Here is a 26,856-nt window from a genome sequence, read left to right as displayed (position 1 = left end):
CAAACAGTTCACTGATGGAGATCAGTCATGGTAATATTACATAAACACTAGTAAATGTAATTTACCATAATTTTTTATTATCATTTAGCATGGAAACATTTTTTGTCGAAACTTTAACACCTTGAAAATATTCGACATTGGTAACGTTTAGTGATTAGAACCTTCATGAATGAGACGTCAATAAAATGAGTACTTGCTTACATAATTATGTAAGTATTTCAAGTTAATTATGGCCTTATTTATTTACCTTTAAAATATTATCGTATTGAATTTCATAAAGGTATTTGGTAAAGAAATGTTATATAAAAGCCAAGTGGCAACTGTTGCACTTATGAAATCATCACTTCATTGTGTACGATAATAACCAAAGATGAACAGATTGTATAAGGCCGTTGTCATTATCATATTAGTTGCATTAAAGACCTTATTTTCGTAATTACATCTTATTCAATGTTGAGGCATTTTAAGAAGCTCTCCATTTCTTCTTTCATTTAGTTGGCGTTTGCTCAATTACAGTTCTCGCCCTTGCATTTAAATTGGAGCTAAAATCCACTAGTTTCTTTATGCCATCACCGGTCCCTATTTTATGATCATACTTACATGATATACATTTATGAATGATAAACACTTTATATCTGCCACCGAAGGTACAGTACAGTACAGTCCAGTACGGTACGGTACGCCGTTACGTAAAATACGACAGTTTTCAAGTAAAGAGACGATCATTTCAAAAGTTGCCTTAAAGGTGTGTTGTCTGCTAGAGTAGTAGCGACTGGTCGGGCCAGCTAAAACTAAATACTCCTTCAGTCTTAGTTGAGATATAGGTGGAGACACTCGTCGCTGTCATTCGATCGGTTGTGTTGCGTCAGCCCCAAAACGAGATCGAAAAATGCTCTCCTCCCGGCTATTTCGTCAGCTGTTGAATGTAAGTACCCAGCGAATATCATAATTCAGATGATTTATTAATACATTTCTCTTCAAAATGTTGTCGTTCGTCGAGATACAGTAGGTTTGTAATCCAAAGCAGGTAAGCTGTCACCACCACGAGTGTGGCCTCATGCACTGTTTTTAAGGTTGAGAAAAATTTGAAAGCTTGGGGACAATCTAGTGATTTACTGCATTGCTTCACGCAAGAATGATTCGCAATCTTGCGGTTGGAAAGTGATTGGTCGATAGCAGAGCGTTTGATGAATCGCAATGTCTTTTTATCATTATTATTTTGTAGCCTTTTTTTTAATGGAATATTAAGTTACAGGAAGTCCAGTTTTTTATCTAATCACAGATGCAAGCGAATTCGTGTGAGTGTGATCATCTTCCGTAATGTTATTTGTGCATAATTTAATACCACAGCTCAATGTTGGAGTTTTTATGCAGTTCTCAAGACTTTGATATGCTGAATATGAAAATCAGATTATTCAAATCTATCGCATATTTATTGTTATTGAGATATTTACTGTTTTTTGTTGTATGATTTAGCATTCATTCCCATGTGGCTTGTCGTGGTATTAAAGTAAGATATACAGTTGTATTTAGTTAAAAAAAAAAATAATAAAAAAGCCCAATATAACTTCACCAACGGGTGTTCTGGTTACAATTTGCCGTATTAGCTATGGAGGGGGGTATTTTCTTAGAGTAAACTAATTTTTTTATTTACTGAAAATTGGAAGAGAGCAACTTATAAAAAATACAAAAGTTTAAACATTTACTGTAATTGGTAGAGAAAAATACGAAGTTTAAGAAGCCACCCTCTTTCATTCAAGTGAACGACCTCGCCAGCAAAATACAGTACTCGGTATTTCTCAGCGTGGCTTAAGTATTTATGTGTTGGATCATGACACAAGTAGTCAAGTACCAGTCTTGGCAGTCGAACTCGAACGTGTGAAGAAGGTTCTTGACCCCGATTCGGTCTGCCGTGCTATTTTATTTCAAGCATTTTTTTTTTTTACGGAAATCGCAGTTCAGAAGTTGATTTTCACTTTGTATAGAGTTTTTTTTTTTTTTTTTTGAACACTGACAGTTGAGTTGGTTTGAGAATATTGACCAGTTACTTCTTGTTACTTGAGTTGGTTTGAGAATATTGACCAGTTACTTCTTGTTACTTTTATGTACGAACTTAAAAAAGTGATTAAGGCCTATTAATATTATTATTATTATTATTATTATTATTATTATTATTAAAAAGGATGGCTGGATTATGCATAATACAGCCATCCTTTGTAATAAGACCTGTTTAAAAGAGGGTCTATTCCCTTAATATTATTATTATTATTATTATTATTATTATTATTATTATTATTATTATTATTATTATTATTAAAAGAGGACACAATTACATGTAAAATTTGACCATTACTTTACCAAGCAAACACTCTTGGAACAGTATTCAAAGAAGGCATCGTGCTTACCCCTGTCAGGAACGTTAAAAGAAGAAGAAAAGAATATTATTAAAAGAGTGACAAAAAATTTGTCGCAAACCATTTTGAAAGATTATTTAGGAACAAAGTACGTTTTGAAGATTATTTATCTACTTTAGCCGTCATCCCCCCGCCTTCCACACGGTTGTATAATCAGTGCACATAGGGCATTAAGTGTCATTGTGTAACGTTTGACTTCCCGTATGTATAATGTGCGTGTGCCTGTACACAGCTTGCTATACCAGCACGGGCTCTTGTTTCTCATGCAGGCCTAGGACAAATTATGTGTTACAAGCAAAGTTGTAAACCTAGTTAGAAAAGCAGAATGCCACAATAGAGACAGTTGTCGAGATCCAAAAAATGAATTAGAAACGAAATATAAGAGAGAAAACCAGATAACATAGCTTATTTTACCAAGTAAATAAAATAAATAAATTTTAATTTTGGATAGAGCTTCTTGCAACCTGCTCAGAAATAGGCAGTAGTACTTGTTGGTTTTACTATGATTAAGAGGAAGTAGGATATGTATGTGAATACATATACGTGATGACTGTGTAAACTGCATTTACCATATAGAGTCCATATGAAAATTTAAATGAGTATATAGGCCTTATCATATAGATCTCTATATGAAAATTTGAGAGGGTATATAGGCCTAAGTTGAATATGTATGACGCAACCAGCACGGTTAACAGTATCAGGAAGAAATAGGTCATTTATTGTAGTTAAAGGGTATTTTTTTTAATTAGCTGTGTTCAGTAACATTCTCAACACTTAAAATGTGGTTTGAGCAAATGTAGTAGTTGAATGCATTTCTGTCGATATAATTTTATTAGTTTTGCCAGTTTACGTGTTATTTGTCTCGTAACAGTGCTTGATTCAGTGTCTGCTGTAATAAAAATAAAAATCTTGAAGTTTAGTATAGAAGACTGCAGAGGTATTGAACGTATAACGAGATCTTGCAGTCTGCATGGATGGGGTTTTTAACAGCAGTTCGTAATAAAGCAAACGTAACCTTTTGCTTATAATTCTGTGTCTTAAACTAACTTCGCCGACCTTAGGTTGTGCTTTCCTGTAAAAGACCTTTTTTTTTTTTTGCAGTGTGCAAAGTACTGTAGGTAGTACTACACGTACAACACGAGTTTTGCAGCGTTCCCTCCTAGACCCAGTTTAGTTGCTTTCCGTCATTTATCATCCGCTCCAACCGGTATTTCATTTAGCTGTCCAAATTCTTGAATGACTTTACAATACTCAAGTTTTCTCCTCTCACCAAAGAATGAAGTGTTTCGACAGTTTAGAAAGTGACTCCAGACCCGAGTTCTCGGGGAACACCTCGAATGGTACATTTGTCGTGTTGCAACTTTTCCTTCGTCTTGAACTGCAGAAAGAAAAAAGATTGTAGTCTCTCTCTCTCTCTCTCTCTCGCTAAGATAATTGTCGTTCTGTGAGGTTTTAACATATTAATTTGCATATTACAGTCATATCAATAGAGTATATATATATATATATATATATATATATATATATATATATATATATATATATATATATATATATATATATATATATAATCCTTTCTCTGTTGATATGACGGCAATATGCAAACTAATAGGAACGGCACAGGACGACAATTATCTTAGCGAGAGAGAGAGAGAGAGAGAGAGAGAGAGAGAGAGAGAGAGAGAGAGAGAGAGAGAGAGAGAGAGACTTCAATCTTTTTGCAGTTCATGACGAAGGAAACTTGCAACACGACAAGTATATCTGCAGGTGTTCCTTCTTGAACTGAACAGACATAACAAATGTCACTGTGAGAGAGATAACCAACTTTACGTAAATGTAATACTTTTACCTAACACACCTAGAGAAGATTTCGTAAATAACAGCTCTATGGTTTGTTCTGCACCCAAGATGATACATAACAACCCTTTCAGCACTCGAGAGATAATATCTCCTCTTAGATAACTTTTCCACTTTAGGTAATATCCAGTGAGACCCGGATAATGATTGGTCTGATGTTTGTGTTCATTCAGAGGAGGTCGATATCTTATCACTGGATTAATGTTTTTTTTATCTATGCTTGGTATTAACCATAAGGTAACGCAAAATGAGTGTTAATGTAAGGTAAAAGTTTATTTTATGTTAACAGGTAGTTTTGTGGTGCGGTATATATTTGGAAACTTTTTTTGGCAACATATACATACTATGGTACTAATTGTCATGAATTTTCATATTTTTTTAATTTAGGATAACTGACATTCTCTCTCTCTCTCTCTCTCTCTCTCTCTCTCTCTCTCTCTCTCTCTCTCTCTCTCTCTCTCTCTCTCTCTCTCTCATCTAGTATTCGGCATCCTGCCTGCTTCCTCCTCTTTAACCTCTTGCTCAGTGCATTACTAAACTAGGAAACTGCATGCATGTAAATACAATTCACCACTTCAAAGAGTCCTTTACTTAGCTAATAACTTGTATGTCATCAAAATAAAAAAAATGGCGCTTGTTTTTGTATAATCTTAATTGTGAGAATCTGAATGATCATATTTTATTTAATTTTTGGAAGTCTTTGTGCATTCTGGTCAGGGCAACAGTTCGGTAGACCGGTCGACTACCCTCAAAAACCAGTTTTAGTTAGTTGCCGTTTTCAAGAGTTAATCCGCAATTCTCTCTCTCTCTCTCTCTCTCTCTCTCTCTCTCTCTCTCTCTCTCTCTCTCTCTCTCTCTCTCTCTCTCTCTCTCTCATTGTACCACAAACGAAGAACATTTAGAAAGCTTAATTGCCTTTAATATTTTTACCGTAGAATTATGCTTATCCTTAATGATATAAGACCATTTGCACACTTCTAAGTAGAGCATAGTGTGGCATGTTTCTGTGTTGCATTACATTAGACTTATGTTTTCAAGACTCTCCCAACTTTAATATGTCCCTTTCATTGTCGTGGATATCTTTCACCGGTTCTTCTTTAGACTTGATGCAAAATTCATTTTCACCGCAGGCTTAAGTTTTTGCTATATTTATCAGGCTAGGGGAAGCAAGGTTTTTGCGCAGATTCCTGTGGAATTATTTACCCCTCATGTTCGAAGCAATTTCAATAGGCTCTATCAGCGTCGTCTACTTTTTCAAGGTGATAGGGTGCTCCGTAACATGGACAAAGGTTGTCTAGGCCAGGAAATAGAGAACCCTAAGTGCTCTACGGAAGTATCTTATTATATTTTGCTAGTTCATTTTGAAGCGAATTTCGTTGTCTTTTTTATTTCCGCCTATTTTTAAGATTTCTTCTGAAATGAATGCTAAGAAATGCGTGAAATTTTCTTCTTGTTTCTCACTTATTTTTTACACTGATATATGCTACAGATCTACGAAGATTGCGTTCATCGCTCTCGGTAAAGTAAAGGTAGCCAAGTAGCTTACAATTTCATAGTGAAGATTGGCTATTCCATTATGGCCCATGTTGTTCGTTAACGCTTGATAGACATCGAAACCAATCTGAATTAACGGAAGACGCCTTCGATATGAACAGCAAGAATAATTATCACTACTTCACTACTAGATGGGCCATTTCTCATTTTTAAGAATTCCTGATAGAATAGTTGCCAGATAGTTATTTAAGATTGTTCGCGAATATCTTAGTTTTCTCTTAGTTGGAAGTTTACATTTCTGTTTCACCTCAATACGGAGAGAAAGTAAATTTACTAGAAAATAAGTGACATGCAGTCGTGAGTATTGGTCCCACAAAACCAACGTATCTTACAAACTTTGAGCTGAAAGCAGACCGATATACTGTCAAAAGTACGAACTTAAATATATCTCCTCAAGGCTCGTCATTGATAAGCGCTTTGGCCTTGATAATTTTTCAGAATGCACGCCTCGTGTTGCGGCGTCCAGGCTATGCATCGAGTTGACTTGCTTCCGATTTCAGGAACTGCATTTCAGAATGGTAGGGACATATGCATTTTGGGTTGTGTGCGCCTGCGCGTTTGGTGCTTCTGGCCAAGTATAAAGGAGTATATTTGGTCTCTAATCACGAATATAATGGCAAAATTAAGTTGTTGCATATTTCAGTATGCTAGAAGTTTAGCGGATATTGAAGTCGGGATCTTTGACCTGTAGAAATTTTCATGAGGCCAGTCAGAATCTAAATTTCTCATGACTGTCAACAGGCATTACCGATCACAAGTTGTAACTCGACACAAACTGATGTTTGGTAGATAAGATAAACAAATGGAATACAAGAAAGGGACTCTACGGGGCTAACCTAATGGGGACTTCCGTGCTATTGTTATTGAAATGCACGCAAGTAAAGGCCAGGAGACTGTGGGTATCGTAATGCCCTAATGAAACAGATCCGAAGAAAATTTGAAAAGGTGGTGGCGGATGGAGAGAGTAGTCTAACACTCCCTCTCCCCCCCCCCAAAAAAAAAAAATAAAGCTCTAGAAGATGATGATGCTTGAATTGTGTTTCGTAGACCGTATTTCCACATTTCTCCCCTTATCAGTTTCTTTAGACTATACGCAAGCAGCCCATCTCAGCAGTTTCCACCTTTAAAAAGACTATAGATTAAATCTGCAGAATTTTTATTTTGTAAGCAACAGATTCTGAAAAGTGGGTCCCTTCTTTTACAGGTTTAGTGCTAATTTCTCTATTTTTGTTTTGTTTTGTTTTTGATCTTTAGATTTTTATTTATCTATATCCAGCAACAATGTATGCCTTTCATAATGTAAGAATCGCATAAGGTTCCAAGACTCCTAGCTACGTTAGGACTAAGGTGCTAATCTATTCTCAGGAAGTGTCAATTAGAATATGGCTCCCGAACTTCAAACTCGCAGTTCCTAGTACAGTTAGTTTGAAAACAATATGATCGAGGCTGAATACAGTGTACTTGCTTTTTACAGTGGAGTATGTTTGTTTTAGTGACTGTTGGAGTAATAAAGTTGCCATTTCTCTCTCAAAGAAACTTTTAGCCCCGACTGAAATGTTGTTACAAGAACATATTTTTTGGTATATTTCGAGTGTTTATTGCAGTCAGCCGTTGCTATCTGCTAGCCAGGGTGACGCAGAATTTGGAGGTGTGACAGGGTTATTGTCTTGGGGGAGGACGGTGGAAAATGCGGCGATGCCTGCACGGGTACGCCAACAGAATTTTACCCACGTGCCAGACTGTTTGTTTCAGAGTCATCACAAACACAGTGACCCCGATTCTTATAAAAGTCGTGTTGGACGTCAAGCTTTTGACAGTTATTTGTCAGTTTTCAGCTTCAGTTCCATATTTAGGGTTGAAACTTAACTGTCAAAGTAAATTGGAGCGTTAGGGGATATATATACTACTGCATTTCTGCTTGAGAAAGTAAAATTACAATTTGGAGGTACTTCGGAATTTTGGCTTACTAAAATCAAGATGCAACTAGCTTTTTCGCCTTGACGTTATGGCGATGTAATTTGTTTTTTTTATCAAGTTGAGGATGCGGTTAACTGTGTTCTGTAAAAATAAACAGCAGGTTAAAGAGCTAGAGCTGATTTTTACAAGCGTATATATGAATTTTAGCTGCAAATGATTATAGTAACGACCAGTTCATTTTCCGATGTACTATACTCCCTCTTACTTCCCTGTGCCTAGTTAGCTTTGCGCTTACGACTTTATTTCCACTTTTTTTTCTGCAAATCCTTGGCGAGATTCTGCTTGGGTTGTTGGAACACCCATGGTTCTCCGTCTTATTTTCCCGACGCATTTCTCTGCTGTCGTGTTGTTCACTTTTCATTCTGCTTTAATTCGTTCTGCCTACCCCTTGTGTATTGTCCTGCTTTAATTCGTTCTGCCTACCCCTTTGTATTATCATTATATGCTCTCTCTCTCATTGAACGTCAGATATCGGTGGAATGTTTTCATTGCTAAAATAAAAAGGAACGAACAACTTTACGTAAACTAGGACTATTTTGTCTCATAAACTTTACGCTTTGGTGACTACCAGACAGGTCTGTCTTGCATTGTCTCTGATGTCAGACTCTTCCGAGTGAAAACTTTGAATTATATTTTGAATGGGGTCGTTGGCGAATCGGTAGAGTACAATAATTTACAACCGCCAGGTACGCGGGAAGCACCGCTATCAGCGCATGCGCGGCTTATCACAAATGAGATCGAATGCCAGGCATTCGTCAGTTAAAGCAAATTAACAACGCTTATGTCATTTGCTTCGTGAGTTTAATCCCCGGTATGCCAAGCGTCTTGTTATTGCTTATTGATCGTTTGCTTGTGGGTTATATTTACAGTGCTACTCAAGTAGCAGAGAGAGAGAGAGAGAGAGAATGTTTTTTGTAACTGGGCCAAGTTTTGAGAGTACGGTGTCAGTGAACTCTTGCAGAAATTATAGCATTGCGTTCTGGGGTGAATAAACCAAGCGGAAATGCTACTGATTTGATTTTGAAAACCACGCTCGAAACTTTCAATAATACATACATACATACATACATATATACTGTATATATTACTGAAAGGACCTCATTCAAACTGGATGGTATCTAATGGAGTATTTATTCAGAAAAAGTTACAAGCTATCTTCGGCAAACAGTCCGGATACTTGATAATGTGGACTGTTTGTCCAAGATAGCTTGTAACATTTTCTGAATAAATACTCCATTAGATACAATCCAGTTTGAATGAGATCCTTTCAGTAATTCTACTAATGCACAGAACAATTGTGTATGTGATAAAGTTAAATATATATATATATATATATATATATATATATATATATATATATATATATATATATATATATATACACACACATACGAGAGACCGATCTTTACCCTTATTTTTTTAAATCATCCATTACCAATTTCTCTCTCTCTCTCTCTCTCTCACCTTGCCATCGAATATTTAATTTTAATTAATTGGATAACGGCAAATGTGCATTTTTTCTATTGTATTTATTTATTTTTTGTGTCGTTCCTAAATACTTTAGGGTCCAATGCCAAGTTCCGTTGTCTGGTCTAAAAGAAGACTGGGTTAGCCTAGACGCTTCCTTCCGTGACTTCCTTTCGTTTCGAATTTTTAAGCGTTTCTTCTCTCTCTCTCTCTCTCTCTCTCTCTCTCTCTCTCTCTCTCTCTCTCTCTCTCTCTCTCTCAAGTTAAAAAAATTCAGGATCTGTCGTTACGTGATTATAATTAGCTTCCGTGATGATGATGATTATTATTATTCAGAGTATGAACCCTACTCATATAGAGCAGGCCTAATTAATGGGAAAGTTTTTCTTTAAAGAACAGAAAGTGGGGGAGAGAGGGCGTTTGGATGTTTATCCTCCCCCCCCCCTCAACAAAAAAATTGACAGTTACTGACGCCGAGGAAAGTAAAGGGGACGAATTCAGCACCTTAGCATTTGAGAGTTCATTAAACTGTCGTAAAAAGTAGACAGTGCATTCCTTTGGTTGCTGTGTAACATGACTTAGCATCAGTTAGGACTAAGACTTTTACAGAGAGAAGACGTTGGAACTTTCTTCCTTTCGTCTCCGTAGAGGCGGCGCGTTTATTGAAGACATTATTATTATTATTATTATTATTATTATTATTATTATTATTATTATTATTATTATTATGCTGATAGGTAAGAATGGGTGAAAGAGAATGAGGGCAGTTAGCTAGCTAACCACGGTAGGGAATAGTTCAGAAAGTTGAGTCTTAGTAAGCGTAATGTAAAGTGTGGTTCAGCCACAATTTTATTTAGATAAAGGTACAATTAATATTAACAAATTACAAAAATGATTTTGCACTATATTAACATAGTGAATCGTACAGATTATGTATTTTAAATTTTATTTGTTAATAGTATAACTCTATTTAAATAAAGTTACAATTTTTCTTATTTTAACCATAATATCAACTGTTATAATAATGATTTGGCAATATATGTACATTTTTCACAAGACATTTTTTAATAGTATAATGGCTGAGGTTCATCGCAATGAATATATAAAGATATTCTTCTCCACCATCTGTGGTCTATATTGTTTGGGCAGTTTCTCCGTTAATTCTCCATTGTTAAGACATTCATATCTTGTAAAATGCTAAATTAACTGCAGGTTGTAAGGCCTTTCTTACATGGAATCAAAAGGTAGTGGGTTTGTAGAAAGTAGAGAACCCCCGTAAACTTTTGCAGTTGACAAATTGGAACCTACCAGTAACAGTTACTTTAAAGAAACATGGTTTTACAATCGAACTACTACTACAACGTACTGGATATGTAGACCTACAGTAGGTCAAATAAGGTTTATGGATGAAATCTTGGAAAAGCGGCACGCCGAAAACTTGCATGTTCGTAGTCATTTTGGTTTTACTATAGCTAGGCAAGGTGTTGATCCCTTAGGGATGAACGAGCTGGCTTTTCTTTGGTTCAAGGTCATTAGACAAGTCTCGCCCATATTTTTTTCATTCATATTAAAGTGGAAAATTTAAAACCTAAAAATGTCAGTTTTTTCAGTTCAGTTTGTTTTCAGTAGTTGTGCTCCAAATAATACCTTGACTACAAGGAGCGAAGGGCATTAGCAAAAACAGATTCTTCGGTTATAAACACTTCTGCAAAAAGAGGTTCAGTTTCAGCTGTCTGTAACAATACGCTTAAGCTCATGAAATGTGTTTCTTAATCATTTGTTGTTGCACAGAGCAGCAGCTTATACCCTGCGTGGCATGAGAGGCCCACCAATCATAAAGCTTTGGTGAAACACGCCTTCACCGGCATGCCACTGATTGGTCAGTTTAGGGGCAGATGCCAAGTAGACATTTGGACTGGTATTTTGTTGTGTTAACAGTCAAGGTCAGTGTTCATACAGGCCCATGGTTACAGTCAGCTCAAGTTTGTATAGGTGTAGGAAAATGAAAAGAAAATGTTGTATAGGTCCCAGAGTACACTCTTGGGACGCCACGAACAGATTTCAACACAATAAAGTTCCCTTAGCTTGAAAACGTCAGAAAATCCACAGAATTCCTTCAGTTAGGCAACTCATTTATCTATCATCATCTTAAAACCGTTGGTAGCTTGATTGTTTATGTATGTTTAAATAAAAAAAATGATGGCACGTTTTATAAAGCACATGAAACATTTGTGATGAAACAGGTTGGTATCAGTCTCAGAAAGATCAACGGAGCATAAATCCCAGCGCTTGGACTTGTGGCCTAAGCTCTATATTCTATTCTATAAATTGGAGTGAAGCACAACTATTAATTTTCTTTTAGTAAACGTACAAAGCGAAGATTCTGGAATTCAGTATCTTAGCCAGTCTCTAAATGTGAACATACAGGGGACACTGGAAATCTACTTTTAATAAGTTATCATAATTTTACGACTGCGTTTAGGTAGAACTGTCCATTAGACAGTGACAGAGGTGGAAGCTGCCGATAACAAATGCAGAATGGGATTTTGAACCCTGTTCATCACGGGACCACCAAGTCACCTGCAGTTTCTGATCCTGCCACAATCCTTATTTCGCAGATATGTTTTCTGTATAAACACGATTATAAACAAAGGCAATGCCACGAAGGAAAGCGAAACGACGCTTTCTTGCGTGGCATTGTCATTAATTATACATTCATCACGTTGCATATTTTCGTGATTCAGTTATACAAATATGAGGATGTATCACTTTTCTCTCATCTCTCTTTCTTCAGGGTAACAACAGTAGTCTACGAGCAGTTCTTGTTAATTCTCGACTGGCTTCAACTCTCACGGGGAATGAATCATTATCAGAGGATGACCCAGAGGTCTGGGAGCTTATTAAAGAGGAGAAGAAAAGGCAGCTGAAAGGGCTTGAACTTATTGCCTCGGAGGTGAGTTTTTTTTCTGCCGGGTATATCCTTACAATCTTTGCCTTGGGAAACAGTCTTTAGTGAATGAGCTGACACCTTCCAATGACTTGGAATTGGACAACAGAAGTATCTTTAGAATGAAATAACTGCAGTGGAAGTGAGTAAAGAAAGAGGCTGTGTGTTTTTTTTTTTATTAAAATAAAGAGAAGCTGCTAGATAGGAAAGGAGGTGCGGATGGCAAATCAGCAGAATATGTCTTATGGTATTTGTAAATGATTAGCCGAGTCCCTATACTATTTATAATAATGGCAGTAGCTATTATAGAAGTACAGAAAGGAAAGCTCTTAGGTAGGAGCTTCTATCTGCTGTTGGGCTGACCTTAACAGCAGGTTAAAGAAATAGTTCTTATAAATGGTTTGAAGAAGGAAGCGTGGAAGGGAAAAAGAGAGGACAGAAAACCATTGTAATGAAACCTGTCATATGGTGACCGGAAAAAGAGCAAAGTAAGAAAGCTCTGCCAGGACAGTGGCTTTGTGGGTTTTGAATTTAAATTCAAGGGGAAATTTTTGATGCCAAGTACTGTATGTAGTTCTCGAGACCTGATCAGGTCTAAAGAACATCTATTGTACTGAGATTAGTAACCAATGTGGTGTTGGCTGTTTTTGGTTGACAGGGTGAATATTGAAAGAAAGAGTAGAGGGTTACTTGGTATTTAGGACTGAAGCCAAGGCAATTGGCATTAAGTTCATTACTGCCAAATATTGCAGGGTTTAAAATAAAGTACTCTCAGTGGTACTACTTTGGGTTGCTATCTAGGCGTCACCTACTCCGAGGTACTAGTATTAGACATGGCGGAAACTCCTTGGGACGCTGTGTTTAGTACTAGCCCCTCGGGGATCAAAGTATTATATACACTCATTTCTATATTGTGTGGTCGACAAATTATTATATTAATAAACGATATCTTCGTGCAGCCGTCTACTTTACACTTACCATACGGTATTTAGTACTAGCACCTCGAAGTGGGTGACGCGTAAGATAACAAGCCAAAATTGCACCCTTTCAGTTTTCTGTTAGATGGCCTCTATCGGCCATTAGAGGATCAGTTACAGTGTATTAATTAACTAATGATTAATGAGGCACAGCAATTTGTGTAATGAAATTCGTTAAATATGTGCTTAACCCTAATTTATTAACCTTTTCAGAACTTCTGTACCAAAGCAGGCTTAGAAGCCTTAGGTTCCTGTCTTAACAACAAATATTCTGAGGGCTATCCAGGTCAGAGATACTATGGTGGTACGGATATCATTGACAAGGTACGGTTTTCGTTCATAACACAATCCCATCAGTTTGCATTAGCAGATCATGCAGTCAGCAGCTCTCTCAGACAGACTCCAATGAAGAATCTTCCCTCCTTGTGTGTCTGGCAGGAAATCAACACCTTGCCATATTTGCTCACATATCAACATACATAATTATTTTAAAAAGAATATTATTTAAAAAAAACAATATTCTTTTTTGTAATACCACATCAGCAACCTGGATGTCACAGGGGTGAGAAAGTTCTTTGATGTGTGTGTGTGTGTGTGTGTGTGAGAAGGTAGCTACTATATGTGATACGGCTAATGTAAACTGATGTAAAAGTGAATTTTATATCTTAAAAATTTCTGTGTGTACAGTGGTTTGAAGTAATTAGTGATCCAGAATTCTTAAATTACTGTATTGCACAATTATTATGAAATGAGCGTATTGCACAATTATTATGAAATGAGCGTATACAGTTGTACACACATTTGCAAATTTCAAATACCAGTTAAGTTAAGAGATTCTGCAATTATGCTAATGGACTGGCGCACAGTTCTGTTAACTCAACCAAGTAACTTTGCTACAGTTAGTCAAGTAACCTTCATTGGAAAGGATTTAGATATGTGTACTTACTAGGAAGTTAATTTTTTATTACTTGATAGTGCCACATATCTAAAACTATGAATACCTACTGTAGCATCTTGAAGATATTTGTACAGTGCACCGTCTAAGAGTTGCCACTATGAATTACTTCATCTGGTTGTCCCTGATTTCTCGTGGTTCAGCATTCACATTGTCTGCAATGTTTGTATCTCTAGTTTTCTTAATTTTACATGATTATACCAGGCAAATTGTAATTGCTTTCGTTATTCCAGTCTTAGGAATTCATTCATATTTCTTTAATCCAATATGCCAGTTCTGTTCATCGGCTCCTAGCTGTTGAAGCCTTCATGTATACAACAAAAGAAAGTGGATCAAACCAGGTTGAGTAGTTCACGGTGGAATTTCAAGGGAAGAGATTAGTCACCAATCTCTTGGTCCTGATCAGGCAAGACATTCAGGCAGACATATATTAGTTCTACCAATATGATATTGAGTTTTGAAATAAATTAGCCTTTAAATTTTCATTTGGCTCTGCAGTAATTGTTTTTCTGCGTGAGGCTGAACTTAGATTTTGAGTTATAAATCTACTGGATTGGGATTCAAAGTACTGTACTGTACCACTTGTAGGGTAGTCTTGTAGCTTTCAGACTGAGGTGCTAAGCACACCTGTAACTGTGTGGCTTTCAGGTTGAGGAACTCTGTCGTAAGCGGGCACTAGATGCATTCCGCCTTAAGCCAGAAGACTGGGGAGCCAATGTGCAGCCTTATTCAGGTTCACCCGCCAATTTTGCCGTTTACACAGGACTGTTGAACCCTCATGATAGAATCATGGGGCTGGATCTTCCTGAAGGAGGACAGTAAGAAAATTATATATTTTAACATTTTACTTTCATAATTTTATGTGTACCTGTACTGTACATTGTACAACCTATTTGAAATATTGTATTCATAAGTGTATATTATTTTCCATAAGATCATTTTTTATATTTTAGTTAGTGGTATATATCTTCACTGTATATACACAGTATTTGTCTTAAAAAAATTTTGTTTCAATGAAGGAAATAAACTTGTATGCTGAGTATTCCTGGTATCACGGTGGTTCATCTGGCTATACAATTTCACTTATTAATTAAGGAGTCAGGATGTCTCCACTGCTGCTCGGGTAGTGGAATTTTGACCTTTGATTGTTTCAGTTTTTTTATGCATTTTCTTCTCTTGTGTTTGTATTTGTTAGTGTTTTTGTGACGACTCATTTTCTTGGTATATTATTGGAAGACTAGGAAGGAGTTTTTAAGGCATTCCTCAGTGTACACACTATCTGTGTTAGAGATATGGTGTACTTGCACTCTTAATTGGTTGGCATATTAAAAAATGCTTTTGGACTCTCCTTTTGCTGTAGATGCAGTCTCATTTTGGATTGTCATATGACCTTAATTAAACTGTGTACCTACCTGCACTCTGTGGGTTGCAGGAATGAGAGTTACATAGAGCAATATAGATAATAATGACTCTTCATTGTTTACTTTCTGCATCTGAAGACCCAGCTTTCTCATCTGCTCAGCCCACAAAGACCATAGAGACAATGCACTATGCACTGTTTTCACCACTTCTCTTTTCTGAAATCTCACCTGTCATATGTATTACTATTCTCCCACTATAGCTAGTCTATTCATCCTTGTTTTTTTTTTTTGCAAGATTTAGTTTTTTCCTGTATTTTTCCATGCATCTTTTACCTTCACCTATGGTGTTCTTATAAGATTGTGTTTCATCATCTTCCGAGTCTCTTGAAACCCATAGGTGCTAAAAGGAGTTATAGAGGTTCCAAAGCCCCTATTCTGATTTATGAGGTAGCTGCCATAAGGATAAGATAAAGAGCCCTGTTAAATTTATCTTATTAATTTTACTTTTTTGCTGCAATCATGGGATTACCCTTCCTGTCACAACTGTACTCTTCAGTGAAACTCACCACCTTTCGTGTGCACTTTCAAGCAACACAGCTTCACACCCAACTTTTTTGTATTTTTATCTTACTATTTGTTCATCCAAAAACATGTCTACAAACAAAGCCATGCGATCACTGGCTTATCCTAGCTTTTTCCTGAGGACTGCTGCTTTAATAGTGGGGTGACCTTCTCTTTACAAGTGTCTGTTGAGGCTATAGAACCTTTTCTATGTTTTGATTATAGGAGGGCTGCCAACTGGTATGTTTGCTAGTAAAGCAGCAGTTACTCACCTATTAGAGAGAGAGAGAGTTGTGATAACAAGATAACACAGAGCAGAAGTGGGATTTCCCATATAATGTCCTCTGTATCTTTACTTCTAACATAATGCTTGGACCATTCCACCAGTAAAGAATAGGGAAGGTTAGGCTAGAGTCTGGTAATAGTTGTCGTACGAGCATTGCAAGGTTTACCCTTTATATTATCAAAGTATTAAGATTATTAATAAATTATTTCAAGCTTTTCACCGTAAATTCAGTATCAGTGTGTAAGTATCACCACTGAAAAGAAAGCTAAGTACAAAATATGAAATATAAGTGACAGAAACACCCTAACTTGGGAACAGAATTGATGAACTAAGGCTAATGAAAAATTATTGCACAAACAATCATTAAGGTGACTAGCCTACATATTTTGTGAATCATTTATCGCAAAGAAAATTTGCATTTTGAAAAATACACATAAATATTGAAAACCACAACACAACCTGATTATAAAATCCTACAAAAAATATATAGTCCATAAATTCCTCTGTCCTCCAGTGCTACAACCAGAGTACAACAGTGCTTTCAGCGAACACTAGAGCACACCAGGTCAGGTCAGATGTTACAAGAATATGAAAATTTGGTTGTGTGGAAGAAGAATGCTTAGGTGCCTTTCTTTCTGAGAGAAGGTTTGTCTTTGGAACATTTCATGGCCAACAAAATGGCCTTGTTAAGTTATGGGTTTACTCTTATATTAATAAATTTGTCCTCATTTTGCCTGCCGTGGGTCCTGGCAATACTTTCATTCCAAAGCGTCTGGCTAGTTCTAAGGTTATGATCGTAAATTTTCAAGAAAAAGATGGCAAGAGCAATTAGGTTGATGTAACTAGCATAGCAGTGAAGCTCTTAATTTATGTAATGTGCCTTAATGTGATGATTCTAATTTTGGATGTATATAAATCTATGATTTGATTGTCATGTTTTTATTGTTTAGTAAAACTGTGATTTAGATTCTTATAGTATTGTAATTTCTTAAGTATGAGTTGGTTCCGGTTCCCTAAATTTCTTGAAATCTATTTCAGTTTAACTCATGGCTTCATGACAGACACCAAGAGAATATCAGCAACTTCAATATATTTTGAATCGATGCCGTATAGACTAAATCCAAAGACTGGACAGATAGATTATGACAAATTGTATGAACATGCTCGCCTGTTTAGACCACGCATGATAATTGCTGGTGCTAGTGCATATGCCAGACTCATAGATTACAAGAGAATGAGAGAGGTAAGTGATTTTTTAGACATGAAATTTCACATCAGTGCTTTCAAGAAATTTTACAGAAGTGCTTTCAAGATAATTGAAAACTGAATCTGTTTTATATTTTACTGTTCTCAGTGTCCTTTTTCTTCGTGTACAAAAAAGGATTTGAGCATCTAATTAAAAGATGCTCACATAATACGCTGATAACTTTTGTTCCTTTAAAACACTAACATTTAAACCAATACCCCTAACCTTTAGCAAAGAATTGAAAAATATCACAATAGAGCAGCTGGATTTTGTATTAACCTTGCATTGGTTGGCTTTGGTCAGTCATAGTTAATTCTTTCTCTCTTCTACTCGAGAGCCTGTCAGAATAATGACGCTGCTTTGGAGTAGAAGAGAGAAAGACTTACTCTTTTTAGGTCTCTGTGTGTCAAGGAGTATTAAAGGGAATGGTTTTGCCAGAGTAATGATTTCATGTAAATGCAAAACCATTGAGGAGTGGATACTGTTAATTGAAAGTAGTTAGTGAAGAAAGGTGGTCCTATATTTTGAATTAACTTTTAGAAGTTTAGTTTCTGTTTTGTCCAGATATCAGATGAAGTTAATGCAGTACTTCTGGCAGACATGGCTCATATCTCAGGTCTGGTTGCAGCAGATTTGATTCCTTCACCGTTTGACTACTGCCATGTTGTCACCACCACCACCCACAAGACACTGAGGGGCCCAAGGTAACCATATCATCAACATAGAGAAAGAGAGTTGCAATGATGATGTTACTGAAAGAGAGTTGGAATGATGATGTTACTTAAATTAATAGCGTTGAAATGTGTTTACTTGCTTAAAAATTATCAGTAATGTACTAGCATCATCAGAATTAATTTCCAGCTACAGCACACTCTTAATGATGTTAAGTAAAAGTTGTTAGCTTCTGTGTGTACAGTCAGTCTTGAATATTAGACATTAATGATTATTAAAATGCTTCAGAACTATAAATGCACTGAATGTAAGTTGATTTATTACAGGTCTGGTTTAATATTTTTCCGACGAGGAGTTAAATCCATCAACAAGAAGACTGGAAAAGAAATAAAATATGACCTAGAACAACGCATAAACCAAGCTCTCTTCCCTGGACTCCAGGGTGGACCCCATAATCATGCTATTGCTTCTGTTGCTGTTGCTCTGAGACAGGTAAGAGAATACCTTAGAATTACTTCCCATTAAAGATCATGACTTAAAAAAGTTTGGGCAGAGAAGAAATATCTTCCATGATTCCAGGGAATACCTTTTATAGAATTGTTGCCTTTATTTTCTAGAGAGTATTGTCTGTAATAATATCGGGAATTTCCTTCCCATTAAAGATCAGGACTTGCTGCTGTACTCAAGACTACAGGCAATTTGCATTGTTGAGGTCATGAGTTCACTTCACTGAATAAAAAAAAAGTGTCAAATATTTTATAGAGAACACTAGAGGATTAAATTGTTCACATACTAGATAATATTTGTGATATCCCTCAGTTATCATCATCACTGTTTACCTCTTCCCCCTGCTAAGATTTCTTTCTTATTGCAGGCTCAAACCCCAGAATTTCGGGCGTATCAAGAGAAGGTTATGAGTAACTGTAAAACTATGGCAGAAGAACTTCTAAAACGTGACTTTGTGCTGGTTTCAGGTAAGATCAGAATAAATTGGTTTTACTTTAATTTTGATATATTTTATTTGGAACACATGAAGGGTTGATTACTTACTTAAATGTTTACAAAGTCCAGTTAGTTAAATGTAATTGAAAAATTCTTTCCGCTAGGAGTCTCAAATGGATGGGGTGTTACTAAGCACCCAGTCTAGGGGCTATCCCTGCAACCCACTTGAGCTGGCTTACCCTTCATTATTTGTCACCAAGTATATCTCAAACATCTCTGTGACTCGTGTTTCACGTTATTTTCACATCAAACATAATTTCTATGTGACCTTTGTTGATATGTTCCCACATAAATGCTTAACACTTTGTTGAAGTTACATTTCGTAAGGTGTAACATTGGTGATTAAAATGGTCTTGCATTAAAGAAACTAAGCTCTCATGTGTTCTCTTTTTCATTCAGTAAATGGCTGTGATTTTAACTTATGACAGACATAATTCTACCATGCCTTTCAACTACTACGTCACAGTGGTTGGTCCACGTTTTGTGGACGTTGCTCCAGGCTATATATAATAAATCCTGAAGCCAGATGAAATAATGGCTGCTTGTGCAGAGCATTTGCCACAGAGTGAAGTGTTTGAATGCTATTTTTTTTGCCTGTTTTTTAATCCAATTTCTATTTCATTTCTGAATTTAATCCATTCTAGATATAGATAGACAATGAGTATCATATTATTAAATGCTATCTTATGAAGAAAGTTCCAAATACATGTAATTAAAAAAAATTTTTTTTACAATAAAACTAGTTTTTATACAAACGTATTACAGTAGTCGTGAAATATCCTTTTTGTGTGGAATACATCCAGGTGCAAAAAGCAAAACATTTCAAAGAAAACAATGTGCACAGGCTTAGCGAGCTCCAAGATGCTGGCAGATACCCTGCTAGTGTTTATGACCATATACCAAATTTCACCTGAAGAGAGAGGGAAAAGGAGTAAGATTGATGGGTTTATATAAAAGATAAAACATTGCAAAGAAAAATAGTTTTCGATTATGAATTCTTTAATAATAAAATAACCTTGTTTTTCGTTCCGACTCAGCCAAGAAATGGTGTCTAGGAGCGCCGTGTAGTCACACTACCTCTGTGAGGGGTGGAAGAGGTGGGAGATGTAAGCAGTAGCTGCTGCTGCTGCTGCTGCTGCAATTACCAGTTGATTCACAACCCAAGAGGGAGAGAATGTTATGAGGATCTTAAGACAGTTTCAGGAGTCTCAGGGTCTGAATAGGCACTCCAAGGTTGTGCCATGGTTACACTATCCTCTTCCTGAGGTTTTTCATTCTTCAAAGCAATGACCAGGGTGGCAGTCTCCTACACTTTCTTTCTTGATACTTGAAGACAGTTCTTTTTAGGCTTTCAATAGTCTCAAGATCCAAAGATAGACACTCCTCAGGGTGATAGCTATGACACCACGGCAGTGCCATGGTCAACAAAGGGCCTAGTGTCCTTTCATCTACTCTGTTGCAGTGCAGGTACACTAGTAGACAGTAGAACACTCAGTACAGTGGCCAACCAGACACATCCCAAGAAAGAAGGATGTAACTACAAACAGTTTAATCGATAAAGTCAGGAGATAAGGACAATTGATCTTGGCACCTTGACTTCCAGAAATTTGTTTAACCTCTTTAGAAGTTTGATCATAGTCCTTCTTTTCTTGACTTGGCACTGTTCTGCTCTGACTTCTCTCACCCTTGAACAAGCAAGACATCTTTAGTATCCTTTTACATCTGGAGGCTTATGCCTTTCGCCATTTTACAGTACGTTTCGAAGTTGATCAGTGAGACTGATCATTCCACTTTTATTGTCCTGTGACTCCAATGACTTATTTTGCCTCCTTAAAGACTGGACCTACAGCCCAATGCTAACGACTTTTTCAGCTTTGAGATGGCTGAGAAACGGTGTCCAAATTGTCATTTCTCTGACTAGTGAGATGATCAAACGAGCGTACCCCGCAAGGAAGATATAGCCATAAGAAGTCCAGTTCCAGAAAAAAATGACAGGTAATTAGCCTAACTTCCAACACGAGCTCTTACAATAGTAGTGAGTTTGCAGTTGAAGAATCATTGCTTCCATTAGAAGAACCAAGTAGAAAAACTAGCACAAGAGGCAAAAAAACAAGTACCCTGTGAAGTACACAGTTCCACTGTTCAAAGTCAAGAGAATGGTGGTGAATGTGCTGTAATTCACAAGGATGAATTGAGCTGAATTATTTGACTATTCTGATGAATATACCACAGAGTTGAAAGCATGAGTTAAGGCTTTGGAACTAGTTTTAAATGGTAACAAAATGCTTTTGTCATATACTGACTCAGTTTTACCAACCTTTACTTGAAATTGCCCAAGAATGGTTCTTTCACACTTCTTTTGGGGACAAAACTGTTCATTTCGCTGGATTCCCTCTCACGTGAGAATCGGTGATAATGAATTAGCAGACAATGTAAAGTGTTCCCCACTCTGATGCGAAGAGACCAGTTAGGTCATTTGAGGAAGTGGGAAAAGAGGTGGATGTCCCTCACCTTGCTAATGATGAGAAAAAAGAACTAAATTAGATTAGCCCCTGGCCTACAAGTTTCAGTGCCAACGAAAAGGTTGAAGTTGTTTCCAGTGTATCCTCCTTACAAAAGATACTTTAGATGGCAGTAGTGAACCAATGTGCTCACTGTGACAGCGAGTACTATCAGTTGATCACATTCTAGTGTGCTGTTTAGGATTTATAAGCAGCAGGAGAGTCTCTGCCATAAATCTGTTGCTGAGATTTAAGAAGAAATTTCACTTGTGCTTATTATGGCTTTAAGACATTCATATTTTTAAGAACAGTGAAATTTATTTATTTTAAAGAACATTGAAAATTTATGAAATTTATTTATTTTAAAGAACATTGAAATTTATTTCTAAATGACCTTTTTAATGTATGATTGTGTGAATACAGTAATATGCACTTCTAAATTACCTTTTTAACTTATGATTGTGTGAATACAGTAATATGCATGTTTTTGTTTATTATTAGATTTATCATACAGTCATTTCTAATTGCCATGACATCACTGAATGGTCTTCCCTGTCCCAGTGCCAGGCTATATTGTCCAGTTTCATACTTTTGTTCATATATTACATATAATTTTAAAACTAAGCACTGTAAGTACAGAAATTGTCTTCTGGTTTGAGTTACTGGCTTGGCTGGAACTTTCTGCGCTCTCTCTCTAGGTTACTATTTTCACAACAGTGCAGGGAATCTGTACATTTACATAACAGTGAGAGTACTCAAGAATTTGTGTCAGTTTTGGATTTTAAAAAATGATTGCTCTCATTCTCAGGAGGAACTGACAACCATTTAGTGTTAGTAGATTTACGACCCAAAGGACTGGATGGTGCCCGAGTTGAAACAGTTTGCAATGCCTGCAACATCACAGTTAACAAGAATTCTGTTCCTGGTGACAAGAGTGCTCTAAATCCTGGGGGCTTGAGATTAGGTAAGTCTTTTGTTGAACTCCATTCTAGATAAAATACTCTGATTATTCAAGTTTTAGTCACATTGAAAAAACAATGCTTCAGTTTCCATCACCATAGGGGGCAGTGCACTGTAGGCTTTGCTTAAGGTTCTTTGCAGGGTCCCTTCCGTCCTTAGTTGCAACCCCTTTCATTCCTTTTACTGTACCTCTGTTCTTATTCTCTTTCTTCCATCTTGCTATCCACTCTTTCCTAACAATTGTTTCATAGTGCAACTGTGAGGTTTTCCTCCTCTTACACCTTTCAAACCTTTCTGCTTTCAATTTCCCTTTGAGCAATACATGAATTTAGACCTTAAAGCCACATTCTGTATTCCATTCAGTTTCCATAAAACTGTCCATCCCCAGACATCTTGGACTTGGGGGTGGAGGTGTGGTTTTCCCATACATTAATTTTTGTTTAACCGAGGTATGTCTTGTATACATGTATTTATTAGATCATATGGAAATGAATGACATTGAGATTAAGAAAAATGGAATTTGAATGAGATTCAGAAAGTAAAGGAACTGTACTGTAAAAGTACCAAGATAGTTTTAACACTGAACTTGAATTTTATGTCTATCTCATTAATTTCAGGTACTCCAGCTCTGACATCACGTAACTTCATGAATCAAGATTTTGTGTATGTTGTTGAACTTCTTGACAAAGCCTGTGCTATTGCTTTAGAGGCTACTGCAAAGTCTGGAAAGAAACTAGCTGACTTCAAAGCCACTTTAGTTAATGATCCAGAAATTAGTGGAAAGCTCAAAGACCTACAAAAAACTGTCAATGAATTTAGCTTGAAGTTCCCTATGCCTGGTTTTGATGATCATTGAAGACAGGTTATAACATTATCCAAGTACATATGTTGAATTTTCTAAGGTTATCGTGCCATCATCAATGTTTTTAAAATATATTTGTTACTGTATTATCTGAATTACAGGTTTACAGTAAGTACAGTGCCTGATGAAACTTTTTGTCACAACTGGTTATATACTATATTGAGGGTATTAACAATTTGCCCAAGAGAAATTTTTATCAAAGCTGTGTTTCTTTAGAAAATGAACTGGCAAAAATCTACATTACTATATATGTAGTGTAGAGAGCAAAGACTGTGTGGAATCAAAGGTTGGGTTGACAGGAAACAGAAAAGGCTGGACCAGATTTTTCAATCATATTGCCATGAAGGATCAAGATAGTGGATGGAAATTAAGTGTGGTATATGATCAGATATTGTATGGTTACAGTTAAATTATTTCCTTGTTGTCTAGTTTGCAATGTCAGTTTAACCTTAATAATTAAGGAGTTTAATCAAGCCACTGAGGTAATGTATTTGGTTGGTTATTCTTATTTATAGTCCTCGTAAGATTCCACTCCATGAATGGGTTGAAGGGTCAACATTGCATTATGGTGCAGTGTGAAATTTAGATTTACATCTTCCACTGAAATTTAGTTATTAAAATATGCTTTTCTTCTTGGGTGTCTGTATGGTACCATGAAAGGAAAATGCTAACTGAACATGCATTTTATGGGCTGCCCAATACCAAGAGCCTGTGCTGGCATAAGGCCAACTCGAGTAAAGAACTTGCATTTTCTTGTAAGTTCAGTGAAGTACTGTACTTGTCCTGCACAAAAATGCAGTTTTTATTAAAAGACTTAAAAAAAAAGCAGAAATTAAAAAAATGTTTGCAATTATAAACAAATGTCAATTATTTTAGCATGTAAGATAACCATTACAGGCTGTGAAAATACAATATATATATATATAGTATTTTAACACTCAATTGGAAGTATTCATGAATTTTAGGTACTTAGTTAATATGGGTGTTTGGGGTAATCCTAAGAATAATACATTGTATGACAGATTCTCTATTATCAGCCTACTGATGTACTTATCATGGGATCTTAATCTGGATCTTTCATCAAATTATTTTACTTATTGATTACAGCACAAAAATTCCTAAATTACTTTATATGTAACCACTGACTTAACTTATCTACAGGAGTGATATGAGTACGATAAAATCCTGAAGGCAGGAGTGATATTATTTACGATAAAATCCTGAAGGCAATGTAAAACAATCCAGGTAGTTCTTCAGTCTGTGTTACCTTGTACATTTGGAATACTCTATCGTACTAAAGACACTGTATTCTTTTTGCCATATTACAAAGGTGAGTACTGTATTAGAGAAATTTTTTAACTCAGTCATGTAACCTTCAAGTACATCAAATATTACTTTAAGAATAAAACTGGCTAATTATGGTAACTACCAATATGAAATCTCTCAAACTGCTCAAGTACTTTTGTATGCAACAAAATTCTGTACTTGAATGCATGACTAAGATATCAAGTTTTATTTTGTTACTCTTTGAGATACCCTTTTCCTAAACCTAGGTTGTTGAATGTAACAGAACAGAAAAAAAAAATTGCCCCGGGAAATTTTACAATTCTAGTCTGTATGCATAAATCTATAAATATCTGTTGTAAAATCTGCTCTATTGTTGGGGGGGGGGTTTAGTCTTTTGTCATTGACTGGGGAATTAAACATTGTAAATTTATTGACAATTGAAGAAGACTGTAGGAAAGCTCATTGTCATATATCATCTTTAGTACATATCAGGCTAAAACGTCTGCTGTGGGAAAAATTTATTTTTACTTCTAGGTTGTTAATTTTAATTATGTTGACAATAAAGAAATACTTGGTTATTATGCAGTTTGTTTACAATGCTAACTTTATCTGTATATGTATTCTGATTCAGTGGTGTGAGAATGATGTCGTGTTTACTTGAGATGAAGTCACAAGCCATAAATTTACCAGAAATCCTCTTTGAAAATGAAGGCTATGGATGGGCCTCTTACCCCAGACTTCGTGAGCTATTGCCTGAACTGGACATTCTCACCCAAGACAACCTGTATATCAGCCTCATCACTTCACAATCTAACAGATGCCAACACTTTGCCTATGAGGTCAGGTTCTCCTTAGATGGCACCTGGTACAAAACCATCTCATCTGGACCAACAACCAACTGACAAGAGAGATTGAGAGCTCTGAGTGTTGGACAGCATGCCTCACCAAGGCTAGGGCTAGCAGAAAAACAAGTCTTGAGAGTGAGACCTTGATCTGAGGTTCCCCCCAAGGGCTCATATGATGCATAAGTAAGGCTGCAGAGGACAAGTCACATCCTACTCTGAAGGCCAAAGCTTCTAAGGTGGGCAAATGTTTGAACTTCATGATGAGGATGGACAAATCTGTCATTGGAGAGAGACTACACTTTTCTTTTGGAATACCTGGCTCATGGCATAGAACTGCTGTATAGCCTTTCACTGTAAGGACTAAGGGAAGCTTGTGTTGACAAAGGTTAATGAACTATGCTATCCACTGAACAGAAGCTTTGACTGGAGACCCCTTTCCCCATCTACACTGTCAGTTGGAGATGGCCCACTTCCCCTGACTACATTAGCAAAGGACCATTGAAGGCAGCTGGAAATCTTTGCAGTCCTGCAAGAAAAATCTCTCGCATGCAGGAACTACTGGAAAACTGCCAACCATGAAGGAAGGCCTGGTCTGACTAGTAGTACCTCGGACTGTGTGGCTCATAAAGAAAGGGCTGCATGGTGATCTCTCTGGATACCTACCAAAAGAACTAGCAAATCAGGATGAGGATACCAATCAACATGGAGACAATGAGGAGGTAAGGGTCGTTCTGATCATTTTAGCAAATAAGACTAACTGGAGGAAAGGTGTAAACATCTTCAATTGTGCCAGGGGTACTTGAGGGCATCCTCCAAAGTATCCCAGGTGTCTGAAATTGGAGAGCAGAACACCAGGAGCTTCCTGTTTAGCAGTGAGATGAACATATATTAATCACTGTTATGTTCCTCAAAACTAGAGCCTTTTGCCACATGATTATGTAGGAAGCACTCACCACACACTGTATCTCTGGCAGCTGGGCTGGTCTGCCAAAACATTCAGCCTGCCTGGAATGTACTTGGCTGACAGCTCGACATCGTGGTGAACCATCTATTCGTGCATCTGCTTCACCAGCTGACAATTGAAGGGAGACCATCTGCCCCTGCTTGTTGGCATGCCGCTATGGT

The 26,856-nt window shown here is 36.6% G+C and overlaps 1 protein-coding gene across 1 annotated transcript; it reads left to right on the top strand.

Annotated features, from left to right (window-relative positions):
- The first annotated feature begins 747 nt into the window (after positions 1 to 747).
- LOC136835609 (serine hydroxymethyltransferase, mitochondrial-like) lies at positions 748 to 25,464 on the top strand. Its single transcript, XM_067099351.1, has 10 exons — positions 748 to 925; positions 12,064 to 12,222; positions 13,407 to 13,517; positions 14,797 to 14,966; positions 17,395 to 17,599; positions 18,167 to 18,306; positions 18,601 to 18,766; positions 19,149 to 19,248; positions 22,586 to 22,741; positions 23,355 to 25,464. Exons 1-10 carry the CDS (start codon positions 890 to 892, stop codon positions 23,591 to 23,593), a joined length of 1,482 nt encoding a protein of 493 aa, XP_066955452.1. The 5' UTR covers positions 748 to 889; the 3' UTR covers positions 23,594 to 25,464.
- The last annotated feature ends 1,392 nt before the right edge of the window (positions 25,465 to 26,856 follow it).

This window comes from Macrobrachium rosenbergii, chromosome 55, assembly GCF_040412425.1.
Source record: "Macrobrachium rosenbergii isolate ZJJX-2024 chromosome 55, ASM4041242v1, whole genome shotgun sequence".
Taxonomy (NCBI): Eukaryota; Metazoa; Arthropoda; class Malacostraca; order Decapoda; family Palaemonidae; genus Macrobrachium; species Macrobrachium rosenbergii.
The sequence above is the reverse complement of the archived record's forward strand: the minus strand, read 5'-3'. Positions and strand labels throughout refer to the sequence as shown.